The 27,507-nt window shown below is 42.8% G+C and overlaps 4 protein-coding genes across 10 annotated transcripts in view; 2 read left to right on the forward strand and 2 right to left on the reverse strand.

The window, feature by feature from the left end:
• Nucleotides 1-20,902, forward strand: part of LOC117221967 (venom dipeptidyl peptidase 4) — a 440,681-nt gene extending 419,779 nt beyond the window's left edge. For all 4 annotated transcript variants that reach the window (XM_033473358.2, XM_033473359.2, XM_033473357.2 and 1 more), the window contains 3 exons: nt 9,243-9,403; nt 17,133-17,344; nt 18,794-20,902. In XM_033473358.2, the coding sequence (XP_033329249.1) occupies nt 9,243-9,403; nt 17,133-17,344; nt 18,794-18,889 (469 nt within the window). In that variant the 3' untranslated portion in view covers nt 18,890-20,902. The remainder of the gene's footprint in view (nt 1-9,242; nt 9,404-17,132; nt 17,345-18,793) is intronic.
• Nucleotides 20,903-21,189: 287 nt separating this feature from the next.
• On the reverse strand, nt 21,190-22,329 carry RpI12 (RNA polymerase I subunit RpI12). Of its 3 annotated transcripts, none has more exons than XM_033473361.2 (4): nt 22,210-22,329; nt 21,880-22,139; nt 21,587-21,803; nt 21,190-21,452 (listed from the first exon to the last, which is right to left on the reverse strand). In XM_033473361.2, exons 2-4 carry the CDS (start codon nt 22,013-22,015, stop codon nt 21,428-21,430), a joined length of 378 nt encoding a protein of 125 aa, XP_033329252.2. In that variant the 5' UTR covers nt 22,016-22,139; nt 22,210-22,329; the 3' UTR covers nt 21,190-21,427. The 3 variants fall into 3 exon arrangements, with proteins under 3 accessions (XP_033329252.2, XP_033329253.2, XP_033329251.2); XM_033473362.2 differs by having other exon boundaries at nt 21,880-21,931; nt 22,182-22,291; XM_033473360.2 differs by having other exon boundaries at nt 21,880-22,287.
• Nucleotides 22,330-22,384: 55 nt separating this feature from the next.
• On the forward strand, nt 22,385-26,509 carry Tsf2 (transferrin 2). The gene is given in 10 exon segments (XM_033473355.2): nt 22,385-22,542; nt 22,625-23,037; nt 23,126-23,243; nt 23,309-23,488; nt 23,560-23,954; nt 24,022-24,186; nt 24,250-24,338; nt 24,406-24,746; nt 24,833-25,396; nt 25,399-26,509. Coding segments are annotated over 10 exon segments (2,424 nt in total). The 5' UTR covers nt 22,385-22,475; the 3' UTR covers nt 25,491-26,509.
• Nucleotides 26,510-26,511: 2 nt separating this feature from the next.
• Nucleotides 26,512-27,467, reverse strand: LOC117221955 (uncharacterized). 2 transcript variants are annotated; one of them, XM_033473337.2, is made up of 5 exons: nt 27,272-27,467; nt 27,085-27,200; nt 26,931-27,029; nt 26,714-26,864; nt 26,512-26,635 (listed from the first exon to the last, which is right to left on the reverse strand). In XM_033473337.2, exons 1-5 carry the CDS (start codon nt 27,465-27,467, stop codon nt 26,592-26,594), a joined length of 606 nt encoding a protein of 201 aa, XP_033329228.2. In that variant the 3' UTR covers nt 26,512-26,591. The 2 variants fall into 2 exon arrangements, with proteins under 2 accessions (XP_033329228.2, XP_033329229.2); XM_033473338.2 differs by lacking the exon at nt 27,272-27,467 and having other exon boundaries at nt 27,085-27,249.
• Nucleotides 27,468-27,507: the final 40 nt, after the last annotated feature.

Below are 27,507 nucleotides of genomic sequence, written 5' to 3' on the forward strand. Positions count from 1 at the left end.
AGACCACGGAGACTAACAACGGATCGCGATACCGCTAAATCGACAAGATTTCCTTCGTTTTTTTTCTAGCCATTATCGGTTCTTTCAACCCTGTAGTCTCATGATCGAGGGGGTAGTTTTATGGAGTGAGATGGAGCAATCACGTTTTAGGCTAGTTAGCGGTGTTCAAAAGTTCTGAGAAAAATCTGAGACGCGTAGAAAACTTAAGTACACGCTCCGACATTTTTGTCAGATTTTTAAATTGAAAATTCTGCTCGCGAAAAATCAAAAACTTCGAAAAAATCGAAAAAATGCTGATTTCACGTGGAAGTTCTGGAGCGACGATATTCATATTTTTACGGTATCGATGTATTGTTGCGACTATCGTTCGTGAATTTTTTCAGATTTTTCGATTAAAAATTCTGTTTGCAAAAAATGGAAAACCCCGAAAAATTCGAGAAAACGCAGATTTCCCATGGTAGTTGTAGAGCGACGATATTCATATTTTTACAGTATCGATATATTGTTGTAATTATCGTTCGTGAATTTTTTCAGATTTTTCAATTCGCGCAGTCACAGCAAAAAAAAATAGAAATCGATTATCTCGTCGTTTTTTTAGAATTGTTTCGTTTCATCACATTTTATTATTAATATTTGCAAGCGTCTGCTTTCAATATCGATAACTTTTTAATAGTGCAAAACACCGCTGAACCGGCGAACATCAGTCAGAAGTTTTCTGACTTACCGATAATTGATAAAGCCGAGTAAACTTGCAACCCCTAATGGAGACAACCGCGGGGTGGACCAGGAAGCGGTTTAAATCCATCATGGTTCGGTGACACTGTTGTATTCATCCCTGTAGGGTCATCTCGTCCCCCCCCCCCCCCCGCGAACGGATCCTGAAAACCGTCGACGGAAGAAAAAAGAGCGAATTTATCTTTCGGTCGCGCGGGAATAGGTTATTCGACGATGAAACGATCGCAGGGGTGGATCGGCTACATCGCCCGCTTGATGACGGAACAACGACCCGCAAAAAGCGGGGGTGGAACCAGCCGAAGACGCCTGCGAGATACCGTGCCGATATACGAGCCCGAGGGAGGAGGATATTAAACTCGGAGAAATGAGTGGCGATTTTTTACAACCCCTACCGCAGACCTGGGCAAATTTTATTTGAAAATGATGATGAAAAGCAACTGTTCGAAATGATCGATTTCGCGGCGTTACTGCGTTATTTGGAAGGCAAAATAATTTATTTGGAAGGCAAGCGGTTACAAATAAGAAATTATTTTATTGTTTTATTATTTGAAGAATTTCTAAGTTGTTAGTTAGGCTGCCCATTTTATGCATTTATGATAGAAATTGGTGAACGAAATTGAATACGATGAGAAGAGTAAAAGATGCAGAGAAAGAATGTTGTTATAATAATTTCAGTTTAATAACGTTATTAAAGAAAGAAAGGAAGAAAATTATAATTGGCTCGCATCTGTCTTGCAATTGTTGCAGAAATTTGCCATTTTGCATACAGATCCGCAGTCTAGTTATTATCTAAGTGGAACAATGTTATAGTAACGAAGTAATTTATTATTTGAAATCGCTTGTACAATAAGTTAGTTTCTGTGTTATTGCTAACATTGCAATATTCTTCCTTTTCCTCTCTTTATTTCTCTTTATATTTATTTATATTTATATTTTACTTTTTATATAATATATTATATATATTAGAGAAAGCGATATATATATATATACATCGCTTTCTCTCTTCTGCTTGCTCTATCTTTCTCAATCTCTCTCTCTCTCTCTCTTGCTCTCTTTTTTTGCTCTGTCTCTCTTGCTCTCTCTGTCTTTCTCTATCTTTCTCACTCTCTCTATCTCTCTCTTGCTCTCTCTTTCTTTCTCTATCTTTTTCTATCTTTCTCTCTCTCTCTCTTGCTCTCTTTTTCACTATCTTTCTCTTTCTCTCTTGCTCTCTTTTTCTCTATCTTTCTCTCTCTCTCTTGCTCTCTTTGTCTCTATCTTTCTTTTTCTCTCTTGCTCTCTTTCTCTCTCTCTCTCTCTTTCTCTCTCTCTCTCTCTCTCTCTCTCTCTCTCTCTCTCTATCCGAGCACTCAGCCCGCTCCCTGTGTACCCTTCTTCCACCACCCCTCCCCCCATGAAGCAGCACCGGCATTTCTATTCGCTATCAATCTCCCGATCCACCGATGGGAATGATGTCCCCCCGAGTGGCGTCGATGGCCCTCCGAGAAAAGCCTTTCGGATTCATAAACGGAAGAGGTCCGTCCGCCTTCTGTCCGATATTTCGAGAACCGCGCGCCGAGCCGAGTGGCTTGATCGAGTCTCGCTCAAAGCGACCTCGTAATTCAGTTACCTGGCAAGCACCTGTGTCTCGTAGGCTGGTGCGTGCTCGAGTGCCTGCTCCGGCCTGCTGCCGTTGTTCTTTCGAGCACTGCTACTCTCTGTTCGCTCGATACCGTTTCGAATGACGTGTTATTTTATTTTCTAATTGTTCGAGGTGCATCGCGAACTCGAATTAAAAATGTCGAGGCTCGCGCTCTCTTGCTTCGTTGTCAAATAAAATGTAATAAATATAATAAATGTGATAAATATAATATAATAAAAATCGCGAAAGACAGAGAGAGAGAGAGAGAGCGAGAGTCACAGAGCGCGAGAGAGAGCGCGAGAGTCACAGAGCGCGAGAGAGAAAGAGAGAGAGCGCGAGAGTCACAAAGAGCGAGAGAGAGAGCGCGAGAGACACAGAGCGCGAGAGTCACAGAGCGCGAGAGAGACAGAAAGAGAGAGCGCGAGAGTCACAGAGCGCGCGCGAGAGAGAGAGAGAGAGAGAGAGAGAACGAGAGACACAGAGCGCGAGAGTCACAGAGCGCGAGAGAGACAGAAAGAGAGAGCGCGAGAGTCACAGAGCGCGCGCGAGAGAGAGAGACAGGGAGAGAGAACGAGAGACAGAGAGCGCAAGAGAGAGCGCGAGAGAGAGAGCGCGAGAGACATAGAGCGCGAGAGTCACAGAGCGCGAGAGACAGAGCGCGAGAATCACAGAGCACGAAAGAGAGAGAGAGCGCGAAATGGCACAGAAAAAAGGCGAAAAGGAAGCCGGTGAAAAATCAGGTTGAGCGCGGTTCCTCCGAAACGAGGCGGAGAAGTGGGTGAGAAACGGCGACAGGGACGCGCAGGGCCGGCTAGTCCGCGCGCGATAGGGCAAAGGTTAAAGGGAGCTGGCCGATTCCGCAATCGCTTGGCCGGCTTCCAATTTCGCGACTCGGTTTTTCGTGGCCGGACGCGGCGGTGGTGCGACGCGCCAGCAAAACATTGCAACGTGGATACAGGGCTGGCCGGCAGCCTCCACCGACGCCTGGATGCTATTCAGGGGATGGCAGAGAGCCGGATAGAAGGGTCGGCGGGAGCAGAGGAGGGGAGGCTAGCAAGTTATATCGTTCGAAACGCGCCGCCTTCGTCGGCGTTCTTCCGTCCACCGTTTCGCCTCCGATTCTGCATCGAGATACCCGAACGGGATCGATAACTCGTCGAAGATAAGCCGCTGTCAGAGCGTCGACCAGATAAAGACCCGTTCCACGTAATTCTCAGAAGCCTCGCGATTCGTTCGGACGCGACTTCTTCACCGGTTGTTTCAGTTGCTCGAACGCTGGGATTTCACGTCTACTTTAAATACACGTGTACATATTTGTACTATTTTATTATTATTAAAAAATTGAATTAACTTCTTGTTGAAATTATTTATCTGAGCAAGAAGTTAATTCAATTTTTTAATAATATAATATAATATAATGATATAAAAATATTGTTGTATTGTTGTTAAAAAATTGAATTAACTTTTTGTTAAAATTACTTATCTAAGCAAGAAGTTAATTCAATTTTTTAATAATATAATATAATAATATACAAATATTGTTGTATCGTTGTTAAAAAATTGTATTAACTTCTTGTTTAAATATATAATTTTAACAAGGGGTTAATTCAATATTTTAACAAACATAACATAATAATAATAATAATGTAATACTATAAATACACTGTTGTATTAATTCAATTAAGTTCATTCAATTTTTTTTTTCAAATATAATAGAATAAAAATAATATAATATACTGTTGTAAATTGAATTAGCTCCTTGTTTAAGTACATAACTTCAACAAACAATTAATTCAATTTTGTTAATAATGATACAACAGTATTTTCCCCGCACTCGACTCGCAGAGAAAAACGCTTAGTCCAGTTAGAAAGTAGCGCGTGCCGATTTCGACGAAAAACTTATCGTCATCAGTTTTTCGAGAAACATTCTTCCAGAGAAGAGATCGAACGTTTTACGGCACACGAAGAACAACGGCAACCGTCCCGGACGTTTCGTTATTCCTTCGATTCTACGCGATCCACTTTCGGAAAACCGTTGCCCGCGTCCTATTGCTTCGCGGAATTTGGAATTTGAGGCTCCTCCACGGTCGAGTGGATTCCGGGAACTTGTTTGGTTGAGAATACGTAATTAGTGCCCGAGGTGTTGCCGGCAGTCCGGATGAGTAATCAATTGTTTGCTGTAGAAAGGTACGATACTGTCCCGGAAGTTGGTACTCCACGGTCCGGGTTATAACAACAAGTCGTTGGGCGGACGTTGATGGTGAGCCGACATCGTGAAATCACTGGATTCAATTGCTTCGTGCGTTATGGTGACGCGATTCCGAATACTGACTGGACAAAACGCTGTGTCACGTGACAGATCGATATACTTATTGTTTCGTATGCATCACGTTCGTTAGCAATTGCTCAATATAAGGTTCTTTTAACAACAGATATGTATTCATATTGATTGAACAATAATAAAATAAATTTATATTAAATTGTGTGTGAATTGAATTAAATTGAATTAAGTTGAATGAAATTGAATTCTATTGAATTCAATCGAATTAATTCGAATTCTCAGTTGAATTATATATATAAGTTGAATTCTATTGAATTCAGTTTGAATTAAGTAGAATTCTACTGAATTCAATTGAATTAAGTAGAATTCTACTGAATTCAATTGAATTAAGTTGAATTAAATTTAATTCCATTGAATTCAATTGAATTAATTCGAATTCAGTTTGAATTAAGTTGAATTCTATTGAATTCAGTTTGAATTAAGTTGAATTCGATTGAATTCAATTGAATTAATTCGAATTCAATTGAATTAATTCGAATTCAATTGAATCAAATTGATTTAAATCAACTTAAATTTAGTTAAAAATAAATCTATTATAAATCGTCGTTTATAGAACGAAATTCTTCTTCACTAGATGAAACAATGCCTTCAGCAGTCCAATATTCAACTTCAAAATAATAAGAAGTTTGTATACTTTACAGCAGTTAGTTTGAAATCAGAGCTTGCATTAACATGTGAGATTGGCCGCAAGCAATAATAGAGCAACGCTGAGGAAACAGACGCTACTGAAATTTCCACACGCTCACATACGCATACGAGCAAACACACACCGTGTACAAAATCCGATCGGTAGCATTCCTGTGCTACACATCCGATAACGCCAATGTCGGTGGTACAAGACAAAAACGCAAGGGTTACTTGAACGTGCTGTAACTTGGCGAAAAAAAATCGCAACTACGTTCGTATTTTTTTAAATTAAAGAGGAAGGATCAGGCTTCATTTTTCTGTGAACGGCATCCCCGAAGAAAATTTTACGAAGTCGGTGCATTTCTTCGAACTTCGATATGTTCATATGACGAACATGGCCATATGTTTCATACGTTATAGTGGCGAGGATGCATCAAACTTAGAATCGAGAAACAGCATCCCAAAGTAGAGGTTTCAAGCTTTAATTTAAAAAAATAGTCAACACCCTATGATGATTTTTCGCAGAATTATCGTCAGTCAAAGTTGGCCAATTTTCAACATAATATTGAGTAATATGACGAATATGGCTTCACATTTAAATGGTTACAGTACCGAAGATGCCGTCGAACCTAGAATCGAAAAATACTATCTCAAAGTAGAGGTTTCAAGCTTTAATTTAAAAGAAGAGTCAACATCCTACGATGATTCTTCGCAGAATTGTCGTCAGTCAAAGTTGGCCAATTTTCAAAATGATAACACATGGCAATTTTTAATATGGCAAACATGGCTTCACATTTAAATAGTTACAGCAATGAGAGAGCCATCAAACTTAGAATCGAAATATACTGTCTCAAAGTAGAAATTCCAAGCTTTAATTTAAAAAAAGTGTCATCATGGTACGATGATTTATCACAGAGTTATCATCCATCAAAGTTGGCCAATTTTTGTCAAAAAAACCTCTCTGCTATAGTTCCTTCGAGCGCTATAATATTATATAACAACCGGCGCGGCGAAGTTTTCCTTTAAGCCGCTTTTCGACGAGATTCTCGCCGGGAAAACAACGAAGAAGTTTCTCTGTCGAATGCAGCACGCGTATCCATTGTATCCCCGTTCACATAATATCAAGTGTTCGAAAGAGAGTCGCCGGCCGGCCTCTCTCGCGAGCTTGTTTTCACGGAACGCCGCATTTATATGTCCGGAGCGTCGTGCGGACGCGATCGCGGCGAGGAGGTAGCGACCGATATAGAGAACGTCCGCAGCCGGGGGAAAAAACGATCATCGGAGGAAATGTCTAACTGGCTATTAAGCCGGGAAACGGGAGGATCAGGTACGCCGGAAAGGTTACAGAGAGCTATCTTAAATTCGAAAGGGCGCGCTGTGTCGTGCGATCCTCTCGCCGCGCCGGGGTGATCATAAAAATCGTCCTTAAAGGATCGGCCACTAAAATAAATGTCGTTCGCCGCCCTAAGTGCTCGCCCGTCGGATGCATAATGCATCCGGGTCCGAGTTTCTTACGTTCGGCCGGTCGTGTACGATGAAGATGGATTTCACGGGAACATGGAGAGGCACACGGCCGCCTCGGGGTCCACTGAATTATTTGGTACACCGCCCTCCAAAGGTATTAGGTCGCTGGCAGAAAATTAATTAAATTGGAAAAACCGGTAGGATATTCCTGCGATCGCTTTGATTTATTTTGAGCTTAATTCTATGAAACTGTAACTAGTAGATTACATATATTTAACAATATAATGGAATTAATGTTAATTTTATACACGAGAACTTAATTTTCATTCCGTCGATACATGCACCGCGTTTTCAATCATTCCTCGGACTAATTTATTGTCGAAGAAGCAATTTATTCTTTATTAAAATATTGTTTCGTCTATTATTTCTGTTTCATGTATATTGTATATATGTTCTACGTACAGGGTGTCCCAAAAATATCTCGAAAAGTCTCGCAATCCGAACAGGAGGATTCCTAAGGTCATTTGAAAAAACTTTTTCCTTTGCGAAAATGCAATCCGCTGCTTCGTTCACGAGTTATTAACGAAAAACAGTGACCAATGCGAAGCGAAGACGGCTGGAGCGAGGCGTGGTGCGAAGTGGAACGCGAGACGCGAGCCAATCAGCGGAACTGGGCTTCGCGCGCTCGTTGGCTCTGCCGCCTCTCGCCGGCTGGACCTCGCCTCTCATTGGTCAGCGTTTTTCGTTAATAACTCGTGAACGAAGCCGCGGATTGCATTTTCGCTGAGGAAAAAGTTACTCCAAATGATCTGAGGAATCCCTCCATGCAACAAACGGGAAAACTAATAATAATATAGTAACAAAGACGTTTAATTTAATGTGTTCTTTCGGCAATACGATGTCGTAAAACACGCAGACATTATTCAAACCGATTGAAAAAAATTGCAATTCATATGAAATAAGAAGGTGTGCTAATACTTTTGGAGGGGAGTGTACACGCCACGGTAGTACGATGTTTCTCGGGCTAAATTTGCAAAACAGTCGGCCAATGTTTCCAGGAAACCTCGAAATGCTCTGCTCTGAAAAATTGAAGCAACGCGCCGCGACTGAAAATTGAAGCTGTTTCAACTCTGCGTACGGGATCGTCGGACAGCCCGAATCTTTCTGCGAATTCCTCGGAGGAAAAAAAGTGTGTCCGAGACAGAACAGAGGCTTTTCATCTTCGTTTCCCGACCGTGCTAACGACTCGTTCGTGTTTCCTTATCCGGCAGAAGATTCGGGCATACAAAAGTCTCTTATCCTACCGAAGTTATGATCGTAGAGTTGTTGATCTTCGAACTCCGGCAACTTCGCGCTAGAAATTCTTAGGATATTCTGGCTGTGCACATCTTGGAGGGCGAAGTTTCCACTTTCGGAGAAGCGTAACTTTCGCCGGAGTTTCTTGTTGCCCCTTTTCTTTGCGAGCCACGCCAATTGAAGCGACTTTGCGCAGCTTCGAAAATTGTTTTCCATATTTCCGACCTTTTTAGCGCGTCCTGCGAGACACCGGGGCTTCCGGGGGCTGGCTACACCCGCGTCGGAAACGCGTATCGACACCTTTTCGAACGGAATAAGCTTTTCATCCGAGGCTGTAACGAAAATATCGAAAACGCGTTCTCTTGATCTCGGTCACCGTGTAGATCCAGAAATTCTCAGAAAAATCTGAGAAAAATCTGAGACATCTCGAGTAACCAAACGCACGGTCCGCAATTTTTGCAGATTTTTCGATTGATAATCCTGCTTCTGAAAAATCGAGAACCTCAAAAAGTTCGGAAAATTGCAGATTTCCCGCGGAAGTTCTAGAGCAACAATATTCACATTATTACAGCATCGATATATTGCTGTAATTATCATTCGTGAATTTTTTCAGACTTTTCAATTCGCGGCATCACAGTAAAAAAAAATAGAAACCGATTTTCTCGTCGTTTTTCTCAGGGAACACTAAGCCAGCCTTTTAATATTGTTAATGCGTTTCTAACAAAAATGACTAATTGAAGCACAAACCATCGCGTTATTTATGACTCATTAAAATCATGCAAGACCCTGATAAACGTCTGTACGTTTCCTGTTTCTTGCTATCGATGCGCAAAGTGTTTATTCCGCATGAAAATCCGCGTCCAATTATTGCTATCTTCATCTATCGCTATTTATCATGTATCGCGTTTAATGCAACAGCTGTTTGCAAACGCGATGCATTGATATCGTCAAAAAAATTCAATAATTTGTCAGAAAATTTCAGTAATTAGTCAGAAATTTCGGTGATCAAAAAAACCGCTTCTCCAATTCGAAGACGAAAAAAGAGAGACCAAAGATCGCATCGCGCGCAGATTCCGCGCGAAATCGCGTCGAGCCGGGCGCCTCGCTCGTTGATGGACGATCATTTTTATGCGTCAACGATTCTACCACCGGTTGCAGGTATTTACAAGACACCCTGCCATACATCGACCGCACCAGGACAGCGATATGGGGCTGGAGTTACGGTGGCTACGCGACAGGCATGACGCTCGCCATGGATAATCGCGGAGTCTTCAAGTGCGGCATGTCCGTGGCACCTGTAACGGATTGGGCTCTTTACGGTACGTCTGCATAAGATAATATTTTCATCCGCGGCACGCCGCGCCGATCTCCCCGAGCTCTTCATCTTCCGTTCATGAATATTCCAATCGACGTCGCGAGCAATTTTTTCCGCGATTGATTAATGGAACGCGGACGAAAAACGGCAACGGACGCGGCGGCCGCGGGGGAGTAATCGCGACGATTCTTAAAACTACGCGACCACGGCACCGCCGTTTAATTAATTTTCACGCCGCGTTAGGCCGTCGCGCGCCGCGCCGCGCCGAAATTGCCGAAATTGCTCGATGCCGCGCCGCCATTTTCCCCCGAAACTGCGGCAAAAATCTGTCGCCGATTTATCCGCGGCTCTTCGAACTTTTTCGGCAATCGCGCGGCTTCGGTTGCATTCGCTCGATTGGTTTAAATCTTTTTTAATCGATTAGTTAACATATTTATTGAATTGATTCTCGAATATCGCGCGTTTTGTTTTGTTAAATTTGACGCTCTTGGCGATTGTCCGAAGAGGTTTCAATGTTTCTAGCATTTTTCCAAGTATTTAACAACTAATTTTGACGATTTTTATAGATACAGTAATGTCTCTCTAATTGACGCTCAGATTGTCCACAAAAATGGACAATTTAGGAAGAGGAGATACGATTACTCGAGCCTTGTGATTCATTTTTATAGTTAAGAATTGTCGACAATTATGAAAACGAGTTACACAAGGCTCGAATAATCGTATCGTGGCCCCCGAAATTGCCTTAGAATCGTATCACGAGGCATTCGAATTGCCTTCGAATCGTGTCACAAAGTATTCGAATTGCCTTCGAATCGTGTCACGAAGTATTCGAATTGCCTTCAAATCGTGTCACGTGGCCCCCGAATTGCTTTCGAATCGTGGCAGGTGGCCTCCGAATTGCCTTCGAATCGTGTCACGAAGCATTCGAATTGCCTTCGAATCGTGTCACAAAGTATTCGAATTGCCTTCGAATTGTGTGACAAAGCATTCGAATTGCCTTCGAATCGTGTCACAAAGTATTCGAATTGCCTTCGAATCGTGTCACGAGGCATTCGAATTGCCTTCGAATCGTGTCACGTGGCCTCCGAATTGCCTTCGAATCGTGTCACGTGGCCTCCGAATTGCCTTCGAATCGTGTCACGTGGCCCCCGAATTGCCTTCTATTCCCAAATTGCCCATTTTTGTGCAAAATCCGTGCGTCAATTAGGGAGACATTACTGTATTACGAAAACGAAAGGGAATCCATTTTTAAACGATTCCGCACTTTGCCTTTTACAGTTTTTGAGCTTGTAAAGACCGTGCCGTGCGAACTTATCGATTGGATATCTCGAATGTATCATCCCTTCGTTCAAACGTACGTCACGAAAAAGAGAAAACCGTTTTTTGTGATCGAAGCAACACGCGTTAGTTGCTTTTCGAATTCGGTGGACTCGTTGCGAAAACACTGGGAGCACGCTGTTGCCGGAAACTTCGGCGCGATCTCTCGACCGAAGTTTCGCTTCGATAAAATCGCGAGAGCAAAACGGTCCTCCGATTCGCGGGAACGGCAATAAACCTCGCGCGGATTCGTTCGAATAAAGTTACACGGCGAAACAATAGAAATTCCGGGGGACAAATTTTTATTCGACAGCGCGCACGCGACGCGGTCGGACTCAGAGGAGCAACGCGTTGCCTGAGAGGTGGCCCGTTCGACTGTCACCAAACAATTGATTTTCGATAGAGCCTTTCTCGCCGGCGAAACACAGACCGCGAAGCGGACGCGACGAGATCGTCCCGTGCGAGCGACGGTGCTTGCTTTTTGCCGTGGGAACGGTTCGAATCGAATCGATATGCCGCGCGATGTTTGCGCAAGCTAATGAACAACTGTTTAAAATTAATTACGACGGCGATTTATGCGCACGCGTAATATCGTAATTTACCGGCGAATCTTTCCGTCGCCGGATAAATCTAAAGATTTATTCGACCACGCTTCGGTAACTCCCGAACTCGATGTTTGCGTTTCCATTTGGCTTCGCGAACCGCATTTTGCGGACCGATTTTCCTCCTTCGCGAGCTCGTCGATTCGCTTGATTCGTTTCATTCGAACCACGCGTGTTTTATATAGTTCTGCGAACGCGTCGTTTGTGGTAGAATCGCATTGTAAGTTAAGAGCGACTTTGTATTGTAAATTGCATGGTAAATTGCATTGTAATTCTTGTCTCTGTTAAGAACGAAATTATAGCGTAACGACACAGTAAAAATATTGCGCTCTGCGAATATGTTGAAGTTGAGAATGAGGTAAAAGTTCCAGGACTCGCGTTTGACTGAGCGAACCGTGTTAAAAGTAAACCGCGTTGCGGAAAGTTACGCGAGAAAAGTCGAACGAGGACGGTTCGCGGAGGTTGCGAGCCACTTATCCGCGGTAATAGAATTGATTCGAAGTCGGAGACAATAGCGAGGTATCGCCGGGAAGTCAATTCCTTCGCGCGCAACAGCTCGATTCTTTGAATAACGGAACAAATCAGTGGAACGAAAACGGAGGGGAAGAGATAAGAGGGAAAAAAGACCGGCGAACGGGGAATGTGTACGCGCCATTGCTTCGGCTCTGGTTCGATCGATTCAATTATTGTCGGAATGTTGTAGCAGTTGACTGCGCCCGGGCTCCGAGATATCAGATTTATCAGGCAGATAAGGAGTCATCGGTCGAAATCGAGTCTCGGGCATTCAGACGTTCCCGACGTCGTCGACGTCGTCGTCGTCGTCGACGATGCACATTTTTAACGCTGCTACGTTTTTCCCTCCGGTACGTCCTCCTTCAAGGAACTCTCCAAGACCCATTCCCGTTCATCGATCGCCGGTTACCTCGTTTTTCTCTTGCTGAAACATTGTTCCGATGCCGATCCGGGTCGACGAACTAACTCGGTTTATTTGTAATTCCGCGATGTTCTTTTTTTTTTAGTGAAATATCGACAACCGCTGGGAAGAGAAAGTAGGAGAGAGACTGACTTCCTCTCCGACCACTTTTGTGTCATTCGTGATACTTTAAAAGGGCTCAGAAGTACGATTGTTTTAATCTTTCGGCCAACAAAAATTGCAACGAAGTACGAGGCTTCTATTTCTCGAACTTTTGAGCCATTTTCGATACTCTAAATGGCTCAAAACTACGATTTTTCGATCTTTCCAGCAACAAAAATTGCTCAAAAGTGCGGGTTTTCAATATCTCGAACTTTTGAGCCATTTTCGACACTTTAAATGGCTCAGAAGTTCGATTTTTCGGCCAACAAAAATTGCTCAGAAGTTCGGATTTTCAATTTCTCGAACTTTTGAGCCATTTTCGACACTTAAAATTGCTCAGAAGTACGATTTTTCGATTTTTCGGCCAAGAAAAATGGCTCAAAAGTACGAGATTTCGATTTCTCGAACTTTTGAGCCATTTTCGACACATTAAATGGCTCAGAAGTTCGATTTTTCGACCAACAAAAATTGCTCAAAAATACGAAATTTCGATTTCTCGAACTTTTGAGCCACTTTCGACCCGTGAGAACGGCTCAAAAGTACGAGTTTTCGAAATTTCAGGAATGAAAAGTGGCTCAAAAGTACGAAATTTCTATTTGTCGAACTTTTGAACAATTTTCGAAACTTGAAAAGGGCTCAGAAGTTCGATATTCGAGCTTTCGGTCAACAAAAGTAGCAAAGAGTAAAGAAGTAAAGAAGACTAAAGAGTAAACAAGAGTATAATAGAGTAGTGTACAGTGGAATAGCATAGAATTATACTAGAATTAAAGTGAGTCAGTGAAAAGTGAGATGTCGACAAATTTTAGGAATACGAGAATAACTTCTACTTTCACATTTCTCTAGATATTCTATTTTAAAATGATTCACTTACCTTTAAAAGCGCCGCTTCGTTTCACAATCACAACGAAGAATTCGAAAGCTGGAAACAAGAACAAGATAAAGGATTAGAATTGAAAGAATAGGACTACAATTCCGAGGCGTATTCGCATGTTATACATCTACCTCTAGATAAAACGAGGGCGCCTAATGAAACCAACACGGAAGATCCACCAAAATAGTGTATAAAAAAGCTCCATTATCTTGTTTTGAAGTCCTGGAAAAACAGCACTCGCGATGCTTCCGCTCCGTTCGTAATAATAACTCGGCAGCTCAGGAAACGATCCAACGATGTTCTCCTCCGGAAAATACACCGCGGAATCTGTAATTTACCGAAGCAGTGTCACAGTTTAATTATCAGAGAACCGAGAGAAGAGGGAGAAGAGTACAAGAGCTATTTTGCGGAAAAATTGCAGCGCGCGAAGGGAGTCGCGCGACCGAACACGGTCGAAGCCGTGATTAATCCTGGCCCGCGAGCATAAACTCGACGTTATAAATGTTTATTAAATGGCCGGTTCGAAGGTGTATCCGTTCGCGAGTGATCGCGCGAGCCGAGCGAGAATTATTCAGTCCCTTCTGGTTTTTCCACGGCGCCGCAATTTTTCCGCGCGGCTGTAAGTCACGGGTTTCCCATTCCCAGATATTGCGGTTCAAAGTTTCAAACATCAATATCCGCCGGCGGATTCATTGCGCCCGTGTTCTCGAAGGCGAGGGGATTTTCTTTAACGCGTCCCGTTCCCGGGGAACCTGCTATAGCCGGCGAAACACAATTTCCGCGAGGCGCCGCGCGCCCCGCGAGCTCAAATTTTCCGAAAACGTGACTTATCCGCGGCTGTCCCGCGATCCCGGATTCATGTTCCGCTGCAATGTTGACATCGTGTTCTCGCTCCCCGCGACATGCACGGGAATGCGCGAATGCTGCATGAAAAAGTATGGGACGCGCGATTGTTCCATCCGTTTGAACGACGCGATGCAACGCGACGGTGCCAGCAGATTGAACGGCGACCGTGAAAATCGAATTCCGAGCGCTGTCCAATTAGCCGAGACACTTCCGTAAGCAGCAATTAACCCTTTGAGCGCTTGTGACGCGTATATACGTCACGGTCGAAGTCCGTTCACAGCGGCGATCGCGTGCATACACGATTATTGAAATTCCTTCTACAGCAATTTCTCCCAGAAATGTTGAATTGAAACCGGCAGATCCGAGAATACTAAGTCGCAACTAATGCTAACGTCTCAACGTTTATGTTAGATCGGTTTATTCGCGAGATTTTATTGCGTTTTCGTGCCCATAAAACAGAAAAAAATTCGTTTCCTATGACGTCTCAAAATGTCTCGCAATACGGAAATGGGGATAGCTGAGGTGATTTCGAGTAACTTTTTCCTCAGCAAAAATACAATCCGCGGCTTCGTTTGCGAGTTATTAACGAAAAACACTGTCCAATGAAAGGCGAGCGCGCGAACTACAGCATGGCGGTCGAACGGTCGAGCGCCACGGGCTCCGACCGCGGAGCGCGACAGAAGGAGGGGGGCACCGTGCCGCGCTCGAGTCAACGAACAAGTCGCGGAGCGCGAGCTTTCCGATAATTGTAAGAAAATTCACGCGTCGATTCGCAGAGCTAATTTAATAATAAGTAATCGCATTAAAGAACGAGCAGGATATGCTTAAGAATTGTCAAGAATATTATGCTAGCAATAGACAATTACTAAAGGGGTTGAACGTGGAATGGATGAATTTTCAGTGGAACTGCTTCGCTGTTATTTTCATTTAAGATTCTACGAAAGAGCCGATCAAACACAGCGAGTCCGTTCAAAGTAAAAGAAAACACAGAAACAAAGAAAGATATGCTACTTGTCGATTGTTAAGTTTCTTCTTTATTGTCGGTCTAGTTTTCAGTATAAAGATCACGTTCGGGCAAACTCGATTCCAAGCGAAAATAGAAGATAATTCACGCCGAGATAAAGACGCTCGTTAATTCCATTAGGATTACTTCGAGCACAAACGTTTTCGGTGATCTCGGCGAGCGAAAAACAGCATAGCTCGAGTTCGATCGAATTAAAAAAAGTCAGTGCGGCCGTTCCGATGGAAACGGCGCTTTGAAGTGTGCCCCCGCGGCGTAAAAAGGGCGCCCACATGGCCGGGCGAGCGGGGCCAACAAATGGAACAAGCGGAAAGGGCGGTGCGGGTCAAAGAAATCGTAACTTGCTAATTCCGGGAAATAAAAGAACTCGGCCGCGATTTGTTCCGGTGAATTTAGCACGTGGGGGACCGAACAAGGTCGCCGATGCCGGGACTGGAAGTATACGCGGTCGTAAGCGTCTCTTCGAAACGAGAAGAAACACTCACGGCAATTGGCGCAGCGGCCCGTTAAACCGGAAACGAACGGTTCCTCGGGAACGACGCGGCCGGGCGCGCGCGCGCGAGATCCGTGTACACCGTTTTCTGTCCGCTATAAATCATCGTGGCCAAACATTTTATTAAAACCGCTTATTCACAACGCGCCGCGAAATGATTCGATCATTTTTCACGTCGACCCGGCTTCCGGGTTTCGCGGGGAATTTCATCGCCGTTTCCCCCACGCTTTTCCCCCGGCCAACACGTTTTCCCAGCCATTGCTCGTACAATTTTATCGGAGTCCTAGGAGGTTCGCCTATCTTTTCGATTACATTAAAGTCCTCGATAACGATTTCTATTCAAAGCTCGCCGTTCCGCGAACGGCGTCGGAACGTTTGTGCTCGCTGGTGAACGAGATACGTTTCTCTAAATATTAGTTCGGCTGCCGAAAATTAATTGCGGATTGCCCGGGGTATCGGGTCGCTTCACGATGCTATTTATTTGAAGACGGCGATGGTTCGGTCGAAACTTACGTTTAGAGAAGCCTGATGATTGGCCAATTATTTCGCATCCAGGGAAACGCAGTTGTACAGGGTGTCCCAGGTGTTGATGCTCGAACCTTGTCGGTGTATCCAATGCCACTGAACAAAAAGAAATGTTACGTAAATGTAGGTCATTTAGAGCTTTGGTGAACAATATTCATCGTAACGAAAATACAGAATTCGAGTGGAACAGTATACGATTTGCTCTTACTATGAGCATTGGTTCCAATTTTATATCTATACTATTTCCTATATATATTTTACATGGTCACTTGCACTACTCCTGTTGTTACTGCGAACATTGGCTCAAGTAGATCAGCAATCTTTACGTTGAGTGTGATTATGTAAGCTGTAATTACTAGCTGTAATATAGCTGTAATATATATGTATAAGCTCTAATATAATATAGCAGCAGTAGTATATATATACTAGTACTGTATAATATATATTATACTACTACTAATAATATATATACTACTACTATATAATATATATTAATATTATATACTATTATAATATTATATATATATATATATATATATATATATATATATATATATATTATAATATAATATAATATAATATTATAATATAATATAATATAATATTATAATATTATATACTAATAATATATATATATATACTATATATGTGTATATTAATATATGTAGAGGGATGTCCCAGGTTTTAATGTTCAACATTTCTCAGTATATTATAGTATATATATTCGTATATTATTGTTAGTATATATATACTACGATATACTGAGAAATGTTGCACATTAAAAGCAGGGACACCCCGCTGCACACATATTGTACAGAGTAGGGAAAGAAAATGAGCGAGATCTCGCCTTGGCGCGCGGGGTGAAACGGGCGAAAGTATAAAGATGGAAAGGTCAGGGTAAAGTAAATAAAGAAGCGGGAACTGCGGGTGCGGGTGTACCGTGGCGCTCCGTAATTTAACCTTATAATTAACTCGATTTACAGATTCAATTTACACGGAACGGTTCATGGGTTTGCCGACGGTCGAGGACAATCTCCACGGATACGAGCAGGGCCAGCTGCTCAACAAGGTAGACAATATTAAAACGAAGATGTACTACCTGATCCACGGGACTTTGGACGACAACGTGCACTATCAGCAATCTCTGCTGCTCGCCAAGGTGCTCGAGCAGAAGGACATTCTGTTTAGACAACAGGTAACCAGTTCACTTTGTAATTAACATTAGCCGGTGCCCATATTGTTGGGAGGCCGTTCGTCGCACGGCGTACACCGTAAACCAACTGCAACAGATATAAACGTTCTTGAACGGAGTATGCTAGGGTGAAGTGCTTGTCTTTTTAATCGTTTTTAGGGAGTTTTTTTGTGAAGAAACTGTTATACCTTTCGCAGTCAAATCGACAAGGTTTATTCGTGCGTGTTTCAACGACGTTTCAAAATATTTTTAGTGGCACTGCATACTCTCAAATGTAGTCGTTGTTAAAAAAGGTTGTCTCACGGTGTCCATGATTCCGGCCATTTAGCTTGTTTGCAATAAAAAAAGAAAGTTCCTTAATTAGCGTGAATATTTGGATATAGCAGGAACTATAACAAAAAAAAAGTGGCTTTGAAACTCGATAAGAAATCAAAGAAACAGAAAGAAAGAAAAATTTTTGCTTGATCCTAGTCGAGGCTGTAATCAGACATGTGCTAAATGTATTTAATGTATATATGTACTTGAAATTTTGAGTTAATTAGTGAAATAGATTTTGAGATGTCATGGACACCGTCCAGAAAAATGCCTTTAAAGTTCGGTGCAGTAAATTCTCCACAATTGACCCTCAGCTTGGAAAGAAAAGTGGGCAATTTAAAAAGAGGAGCTGCGATTATTCTACAGTTGATTATTATTACTCTTATTATACTATAATCTTATTTCTATAATTATTGACAAAATTGGTAACTATAAAAACGAGACGCAAGGCTCTAATAATTGCATCTCCTCTTCCCAAATTGCCCAGTGTTGTGTACAATCTGAGGGTCAATTAGGGAGAACTAAATCCTCTTATTATACTATAATCTTATTTCTATAATTATCGACAATTAGTAACTACAAAAACGAGCCGCAAGGCTCTAATAATCGCATCTCCTCTTCCCAAATTGCCTAGTTCTGTGTACAATCTGAGGGTCAATTAGGGAGAATTAAATCCTCTTATTATACTATAATCTTATTTCTATAATTATTGACAAAATTGGTAACTATAAAAACGAGCCGCAAGGCTCTAATAATTGCATCTCCTCTTCCCAAATTGCCCAGTGTTGTGTACAATCTGAGGGTCAATTAGGGAGAACTAAATCCTCTTATTATACTATAATCTTATTTCTATAATTATTGACAATTGGTAACTATAAAAACGAACCGCAAGGCTCTAATAATCGCATCTCCAAATTGCCTAGTTCTGTGTACAATCTGAGGGTCAATTAGGGAGAACTAAATCCTCTAAGATCATCCAAAAAGAACAAATAGATTCTTTGTAAAGTTCACGCTAGAATACACGCTCAAGAAGAGAAGCGAAATCGTGTCCACCTTCGAGAAGGTGTTCCGCTTGAAAACCGGGCGCAGTCTCTTTGAAAATCGTGTGAGTGAACGGTGCGCATCCTTCTGTTGCAGACGTACACGGACGAAGATCACGGGATCGCGCAGTCCAGGGCCCACTTGTACCACTCGTTGGAGAACTTTTTGGACGAGTGCTTCGAGGCCTCATGATCGCAGCGATCGGCGTGAACCGACAATCTAGATCCTCCGCATCACCTGCCTCACATCCCACCTGTAAATAAACCGTCACGTGTACATACTCGATGTACAATATGTAATATGAAGCGTTAGTGTGTATATAATCGAGGGAGAGCCGAAACTATATAGGTACACTCGACGCCAAAAAACGGTCGCAAGAAAAATGAAGGAAGAAAATGAGAAAGAAGAAGACGAAGAGGAAAACCGTGTCGTCCCCGCCCACCCCCACCCGCCCCTTCTGCTGTGGTTCGGCGAGAAACAAGAAATCGTAATCCCCCTCCCGAAAATCAAAACCGTGCTCGGATCGTTTTTTATTGACAGAATAGATTATAGACACTGTTATCAAATTTGAAAGCCCCCGTTTTCGAGCGAGGATATAATTGTTCCGTGTGACGCGCTGCGATTTGAATCGCGATCGTCCGGCGGTTCGCGGTCGCCTAACCGGGCTTCCCCGTTCGGGTAACCACCAGGCGGCTGCACCTCTCGACAAACCGTTCAAACTTATCGATACCAGCCCAGGGAAGAAGCTGTTCGGTCGGTCGATGCAATTGTTACAACAGAATAATTACTCGAGAGCGTATATCGATGAGTCGACTGTCTGGAAAAAAGATTCATTTTTCGACGCGTACGAAAATTCGCGGAACGCGGGAGAATCGAATCGCGGGCGAATTACGTTGTTACGGAGAAATCCGAATTTATCTCGGTTTTTCTTTTGTTATTAAATAAATGAAAACGGGCTTCCTCGAACCAGTGTCAAACGTGTGCGTTTCACGAGCAGAAACGTGTCTTCGATGTATGCGAACGGAGTTCGACTTACAGAAGTTTACGCATTTATGACTAGAATTTGAAATCGGGTGACGCTCGATCGAACAGCTTTTTTGCCGGTGGCGTTACACAGTTGCCAAACAGGGAGGTAAGCCGATGGTACAATTAAAGAGATCGGACGTGATCAGGGTGGCCGCGAACGACCGTGCGATTTTCTGCGCCGAACGCAGCGCGAGTCTGCATCGTGTTGAAGAGGCAAATTTTTTAATAACATAACGAGAGAGAGAGAGAGAGGAAGAGAGAGAGAGAATGGTAACGAGAATAATCAGGGCTAGAATAACGTTATTTTCTGAGAACATTGTAAAGTTATTACTATGGCTTATGGAAATATTTATTAGAAAACGATTTAACCGGATCTGTTGATAAATGTCTTAAATGCAATTATCGAAATGGAATACGTGTACTTAAAAATGTTCATAGATCACCTAAGAAAGCGTTCATGAAATCTGCCCCCCACCCCACCCCCTTTTATTGTTTGAGCCGGCTGTAGCCTACCACCCTGTTGAAGAACAATGAGCTGGTCGGTAGAATTTTTTTAGAATATTTTTCAACGAGACCAGTTCGTTGGTTCGTCTATCGAAGGCCTAACGGACCTGACCGTAACACGAGTCTTTACAAATAAAGAATAAACGTAGACGGAATATTACTAAAACAAAAAAATCCCCTAGGCGAACGAGTTGGGGGATTCCCAGAAAGACCTCAACGACACCGAGAACAAAGAAAGATATATGATCGCTCTTTTACTGTAATAATATAAAAAAAAAAAGACAAAACATGTTCCTCTTGGGTTTTGATCGTTATTTTTCCATTATGCGAGGCATGTGTGATTTTCGAGTGAAGAAATGGTTGAGAGTATAACTCCGTGAAATGTTTATAATAAAAATATCCTGCAAGAAAAATGGCCGGAGACGCGTCTCCGATAATATCGTTGATAATATATTCGCTTTTATTTCGTTTCTAAGTAACGGGTGATGGTTGACAATTACTATTAGCGGAGCTTTTGTTATTGCAGTTATTTTTTGTGATATTTACCGCATTATTTCTCGCGTCGCAGTAATTACGTTACGTTGTCCGTGTAATTATACGACGAGAATTTGTACGATCGAATGGGATCGCAACAAAACGTTATTTACGTAACAAAATAAACGTTTTTCGTGTTAATTTTAATTAGTATTACGGCGAAGAACCTCCTCTAATTGTCACAGTTTTGAAACTTCCTCCCTGTATATATATATAAGTTGCTGAGCTGGTTGTTAAAAATTCCACTATATAACTATTTCTCTTTGCATTCTTATTAAAGGAATAACGAATAATAATGCTACCAATACTAACGATTAAGTGTATTTGTAGCATAAGCGATGTACTAACAGTCTTTAAATACAAAATGATTTTATAACGGAAGGACCACTGTAATGGTTTCAAGAAAGGATCAAGGAAAACAAAAGAAATTCTTCTCGAACTAATTGTTAACTTTCATTCCGACGTATTGTACAAAATATTTAATCGAGTATACACAGCTAAGAGAAAACACATAAGTAAAGGTATCGAAACTACGCGTAATTAGGTTGAAGATATAATTGATAACACAGAGTGTTCATGTTTATTTCGTTCACTCGGCGTGTTCATGTTTCAACAGCTGTTCAACAACTTTTATAACTTTGCCAACAAGAATGCACAATGTATGTGTTATGAGTTCTCTGTCTCTTTGTATCTGCAAGAAAAAGAAACAAAGTATTAAATGTTTGTGAATACCCTCTGTTTCTAAATACCTTTATATACAATATATATACATATATATTGTATATATTCTATGGAATTATTAAAAAAAGAAAAAAAGACACGTACTTGCACTTAGTGCATGTATAGAAAACAGTTTGCCCTTCATCCGCAGACCTCAACTGTAGAGTGGCATACGACATCTTGTCATTCCGACACTGTGGACATATTCTTTCGACAACAGGACCTTCCGCATCCTTCTCCTTGTCACCTTTCTGCTTTTCAGATGTGTAGACGTTCTTATCATTGAAATGGATGGTGTACGACATAGCCATGTCTCCGAAAGCTTAATGACACCGAAAAGTATTTCGATTAAATTAAAATCATGTTTATTACCATGTTGCACATTTGGAAGTACGTACCTTCAGGGCCCCATTCACGTTTACAAGCGTAACAAATTACGTTTCCTCGCTCCTGTAACAAAGGTAAAACCGACCCGCAATCGGAACAAAATCCAGGGATGCTTATAAAAGAACCGGCGTCATTATTTTGCGACATCCTTTTGCTCTCGCACGTCTGCACGTGCACATACGTAAACAACCCTTAAAACATACTTCTGCTACCGCCATGAAATAGCAAAATACAAGACTAGATACTCGTTGTAAGAATACCTAAATACACCCTATGGGATAATAATTGCCTATAATATGTTAAACATCCATACATTAATTTGTCGATTAGTCATCCCTTACGGCGAATCTCACTGCCACCCTTAGCGTCTACAGACGTTCTTGTTTTCGACCGGTGTGGACGACTGTAGCGCCACTTATAGAGAAAAACCTGAAGCCTCGTTCGATGTCCATGCAGCGTCATTTTGGTGCAGCGGCAAAACGCTGAAACTGTTAGCCACCAAACTAGATTGTTGGTAATTCGACGAATAGTTTGGTCTATTTCTATAATACGTCCGAGGTGACACAGCATTGCTTGGGTGTTGTCTCTCATTAATAAAGTGTTAAATATGTTGTCCACATTTGATGATCGAAGACTTTTGATAGTCTTTAGTTTATTTTGGCTGCACGTTCACGGTAAGCAATATAATGTTCTGCTTTAGTCTAATAGTTTACCAACGATACTCTGTTATATTTTGTTTATAACATTTATTCACAGGTCAGAATCTGAATAACACTGTTACATGGTGTACAGTATCGGCAGCTGAACAAGACAAATGCAATGCATTTTCAAGAGCCATCGACCGTGAGATAGCATTCTTTGGGCGGGACTACATATCATTGCAATGTAAACAATCATCGAGCAAAGAGGAATGCGTGACTATGCTAGACCATGAGAAAGCTCAGATAACTACTTTGGATCCTGGAGAGATTTTTATAGCAGGACGATATCACAGCTTAATACCAATTATGCAGGAGATATACGAGAGTGGATTGAACTATCAGTATGCAGTTGCAGTAATTAAGAAAGGATCTTTACAGGATGTAAAGAATTTACACGACTTGAGAGGCAAAAAAGTCTGCTTTGCTGGCCTTGGGATGCTGGCTGGTTGGGTTATTCCCATTCATGTTGTAAATATGATCTATTTACTCTGTATCAGTTATATTTTTCCAGTAATAATACTTATAACAATGATTATCTATCATTTTTATTCATTAGCTTATGAAACAAGGTGGACTGGAAATTATTGATTGCAATAATCACGTAAAATCTGCTATTACATATTTTGGCCCCAGTTGTGCAGTTAACTCATTAATAGATAAATATAATCCATTAGGTAAGTTCATGCATACCTTATTGAACGTCAAAAGCAATTTATATAAGTATTGCCCAAAATTCCAGGCGATAATTCTGATCAATTGTGCAAGCTGTGCATTGGCAAGATACCTGGAGAGAGATGTACAAGCGCAGATCCTTATGCAGGATATGAGGGAGCATTTAGATGCTTGGTAGAAGCAGGAGAGATTGCGTTCTTAGTGAATTCGACTGTGGATGAAATGATATCAACGTCTTTCGACTTCCGTACGTTCTCCACTCTGTGATTCAATCATCACGAAAGTGTAAAATAATCATCTCTAACTCTCGTTTTGCAGTCAATGTGACGAAGCATCAGTTCGAGTTGCTTTGTACGGACGGCAGTCGAAAGAGCATCGACGAATTCAAGAATTGTAACTGGGGAACGGTACCGTCGCGCGCTATAGTGATATCATCCGCCACGAAAATCGAGACACGCCGACTGTATCAGCGATTTTTGGAAAGAGCAGTTCGGATATTGAACAAAGACGTCGTCCAGAACACGACCGATTTTTACGACAATCGTTTCGAGAACAGACCGGGCTACAATACTAATAATAGCAACGGCTACAACAGAGGTTACAACGGTAATGAATGGGACAAAACGGAATCAACGAATATACAACCGATAGAGACGTTCAACCTGTTCGAATCGGCACCGAAATACGGACTGCGTCACAACTTAATGTTTTCGGTAATTATCGTACTCACAATTCGAAGAAAACGTTGCGTTAATCTCCAATAAAATCTCGCAATTTTAGGACTCTGCTCGAGACTTCGTTCAATTACCGGAGAAGGATCAAACTTACAGCGGATATTTGGGTAAATCGCTGGACCCCATACTAGAAGTTCGTCGCTGTCCCGTCAATAAAATGACCCTGTGCGTTACGTCCGACCCGGAAATGGAGAAGTGTGTGAAAATGAAGGTAACTACGATTTTAGAAAAAGAAACCTACTTCTGTCGTCAACACCAATTTACATTGTTATAGATAGCGTTAAAGGCGCAACTACTGAAGCCTGAATTAAACTGTTACAAGGGCCACAGTCAAATTCAATGCATGCAGGCAATACAAAGCGGGTGCGTACTCCACATGCAAAGATCCCTTTCTCCTACTCACCGTTTCATTTAACGTGTTCCTGTTTAGGAACGCGGATGTATCCGTGTTGGACACCGGCGACGTGTACACCGCTGGACAACGTTTTAATTTAATCCCGTTCATCTCCGAGGTCTACAACCTGCCCACGCCGGAGTACTATATAGTTGCGGTGGCGAAGGAAGAGGACGACAATACGGATTTGACCTACTTGAAGAACAAATACACTTGTCACACCGGGATAAACACGGCCGCGGGCTGGGTTTATCCTCTCGCGTATCTTATCTCCAATACCTTGATCAGGGGCTACGGTTGCGACTCCGTGCAAGCTGCCGCCGAATATTTCAGCAAATCTTGCGTGCCAGGTGCCCTCAGTACCGAATACAATACAGGTAACGTATCTATCTATCTAATGTCTTCTAATGCCGCGTTCCGTTTAAAGAATTGGGTCCCTGATCTCGCTGTGTCAATGTTGCAGGCGTGCCTTACGACAATATGTGCGATCTGTGTCACGGAGCGAGCTTCCGCTACTGCCGCAGGGACGCTTCCGAGGACTACTTCGGCTACACCGGTGCCTTCAGGTGTCTGGTGGAAGGTGGCGGAGACGTGGCCTTCGTGAAACACACGACGGTCGCCGAGAACACCGACGGGAAGCGGAGGGAGACATGGGCGCGCAACACCTTCCGCAAGGACTTCGAGCTGCTTTGTCCCGACGGTACTCGACGGCCCACCACCGATTACATACACTGCAACCTCGGGAAAGTCTCGTCGAACGCGATAGTCACCCGCGGAGGATATTACGGATACAACGAGACACAGATAAACGCCTACATCAATTTGTTCATTTACGCTCAGCAGTTCTATGGCAGGAAAGAGCAGGACGAGTTCAGCTTCAGCATGTTCTTCAGCGAGCCTCCTTACAGCGACCTGATCTTCCAAGACGCCACGCAACAGTTGGTGGTCGTCCCACCCGAGAAAAGAAAGTTCAGCGCCTATCTGGGCAGCGACTTCATGCGAGCTCGAAGAATCGTCGATTGCAACGCCGCTGCATAGAGCAGTCGATATTAGCCACGATGGCTATGATTCTGCTGACTTGTGTGTTCGATAGATCAAATTTCATCAGCTTCTCTTATTAGAACGTGTTTCCGTTCTTCGTGGTATGTTATAGAAAAAGACATTAGTATGCCACTACGTTATCTAAGTCATAGTTTTATAATCTTTGTTGCGGCCAAGTGGCCAGGATTTATGGCAGGGGCCATGTGCTTGGGTACCCCGACGGTATGGGTCTGTCTTTGGCCGTTCCCGGGCACGTGCGGCCCCGTCATAACGTCTCCTGGTCCTTGATTACGGTCCAGTCAATTACGGTTGGGTTTGGCACTGTTTGGGCACGTAGGCCCATCAGCGCGGGATGTTTAGCAGGTGTTAGTTTGCCATTCTCCCTGCTAACTCCCGGCCCACCGTTTTGAAGCAGTCTCACTGTTTTGGGACTGCAGTGATTGGACCGTAATTCCTTGCCGCCCACCCTAGGTCAAGAAGAGTAGGGAGGACCGAGGCAATATTAGGGATGACCCCGGTCCTCTAGTCAGGAGAGAAGAGCATCGTCAGAGACACGGTTCGGAATACAAGAGACATTCGTGAGACCACAAGGGACTCAGGAGATACACGAGAGTCAGGAGAGACCACAAGGGACTCAGGAGATACACGAGAGTCAGGAGAGACCACAAGGGACTCTAGAGATATCGTGAGAGATACGTGAGACCATAAGGGACTCACGAGATACATAAGAGACTTAGTAATCGGACGGCACACCACGTGCAAAATTCTACAGAGCTCGAAGCTCACAAGGAGCACCAACGAGCAATAACAATCTTCTCGTGGTACGCGTTCACGAGTCGATCGTAGTCTCTCTATTTTATACACGAACGTCTTATTAGAAGACTGAACGCGTTCAATATCGTTTTATACCACGAAGAGATATCTCTTTCTTGTTGTCGATACAAGGATTCCAGAATCGAAACCGATCCGTCCATATTTCGCGATCTTAACGTTACCGTAAGATTTTAACGTATGTAATTATAGGTTTACGTGTATCTTATGCCGTCCACCGACATTTTTGTATATATTTCGATTTAAATAAATTTATATATTATTCGTACGTTTCACTATTTCTTTTTTTTTTTTTAATTTGCAGTTTTACGGGACTACAGGTGTAGCTTCATCGGACGACGCGCACAGAATTAGATTTTCCCAGACTTCGCGAGCTCCTTGATCCTTTTGTATACTGTCGTCGAAAAATAGAGAGCAGGTGATTTAATCGACGGAAGTTATCGGTATCGACAAGAAGAACATGCACACGAACCCAAGGAAAATAATCTGCGTTGCAACTTCTTCGACAGCGTGATCGTCGCAGGCTTCTTCGTCTTCTCGCCGGTTTTTAACGTTTTAACCGATTTTCCACCCTTCGTCGTGGACAACCGTGGCTTCCGTACATTTTGCGCGGCTCGAGGTGCCTTGAAAACGATCGATTTAATTGAGCATACCGATTGTCAAGAGGCGTCGGAAGATGAACTACGTACACTTGGAGAACGCTTTCGTTGGCTCTGCGACTTCGGCTGCGCCAAAACGTCGATGCGTCTCAGCTTCTTCGACGCTCGTCGCGGCTTCTTGCGACGTTCCTAAAGCACGTTACGTTATCACGAAGCTTCCCGTCGAGAAGCAACGACGAATTACCTTTCGCGGCTTTTCGCGCACTGTTCTCTCAACCGTCGGACCGTTCATTATTTTCACGGGATTCGTGTCGCTCGCTTTCCTAGGAGCACACCAATAACGTCTCGCAGCGCTGAAATCTTTGAGATCGTTTCTAGGATTCGTCGAATTCTTTGCGGATTCGTGCATGCTCAACGACGGTGTTACTCACATTCCCCTTCGATCGAGTGTTTCGATCTGTTCTTTAAGAGAAAAAAGAAAAATACTTGGAATTTCTCCGCGTCGTTCCTTCGGCCGGATCGTCGTCTCTGATCGCGGACGAGCGACTCTCGAAAAATAACTGAAGCGAGCAAAGCGTCTCGCTTCATGGTGATCCACCATCGTTCTCTCGTCGCACAACACAACATCTCCCATCCGCCAACATCCTCAAAATTCTCTTCACCGATC

Source organism: Megalopta genalis, chromosome 3 (genome assembly GCF_051020955.1).
Source record: "Megalopta genalis isolate 19385.01 chromosome 3, iyMegGena1_principal, whole genome shotgun sequence".
Taxonomy (NCBI): Eukaryota; Metazoa; Arthropoda; class Insecta; order Hymenoptera; family Halictidae; genus Megalopta; species Megalopta genalis.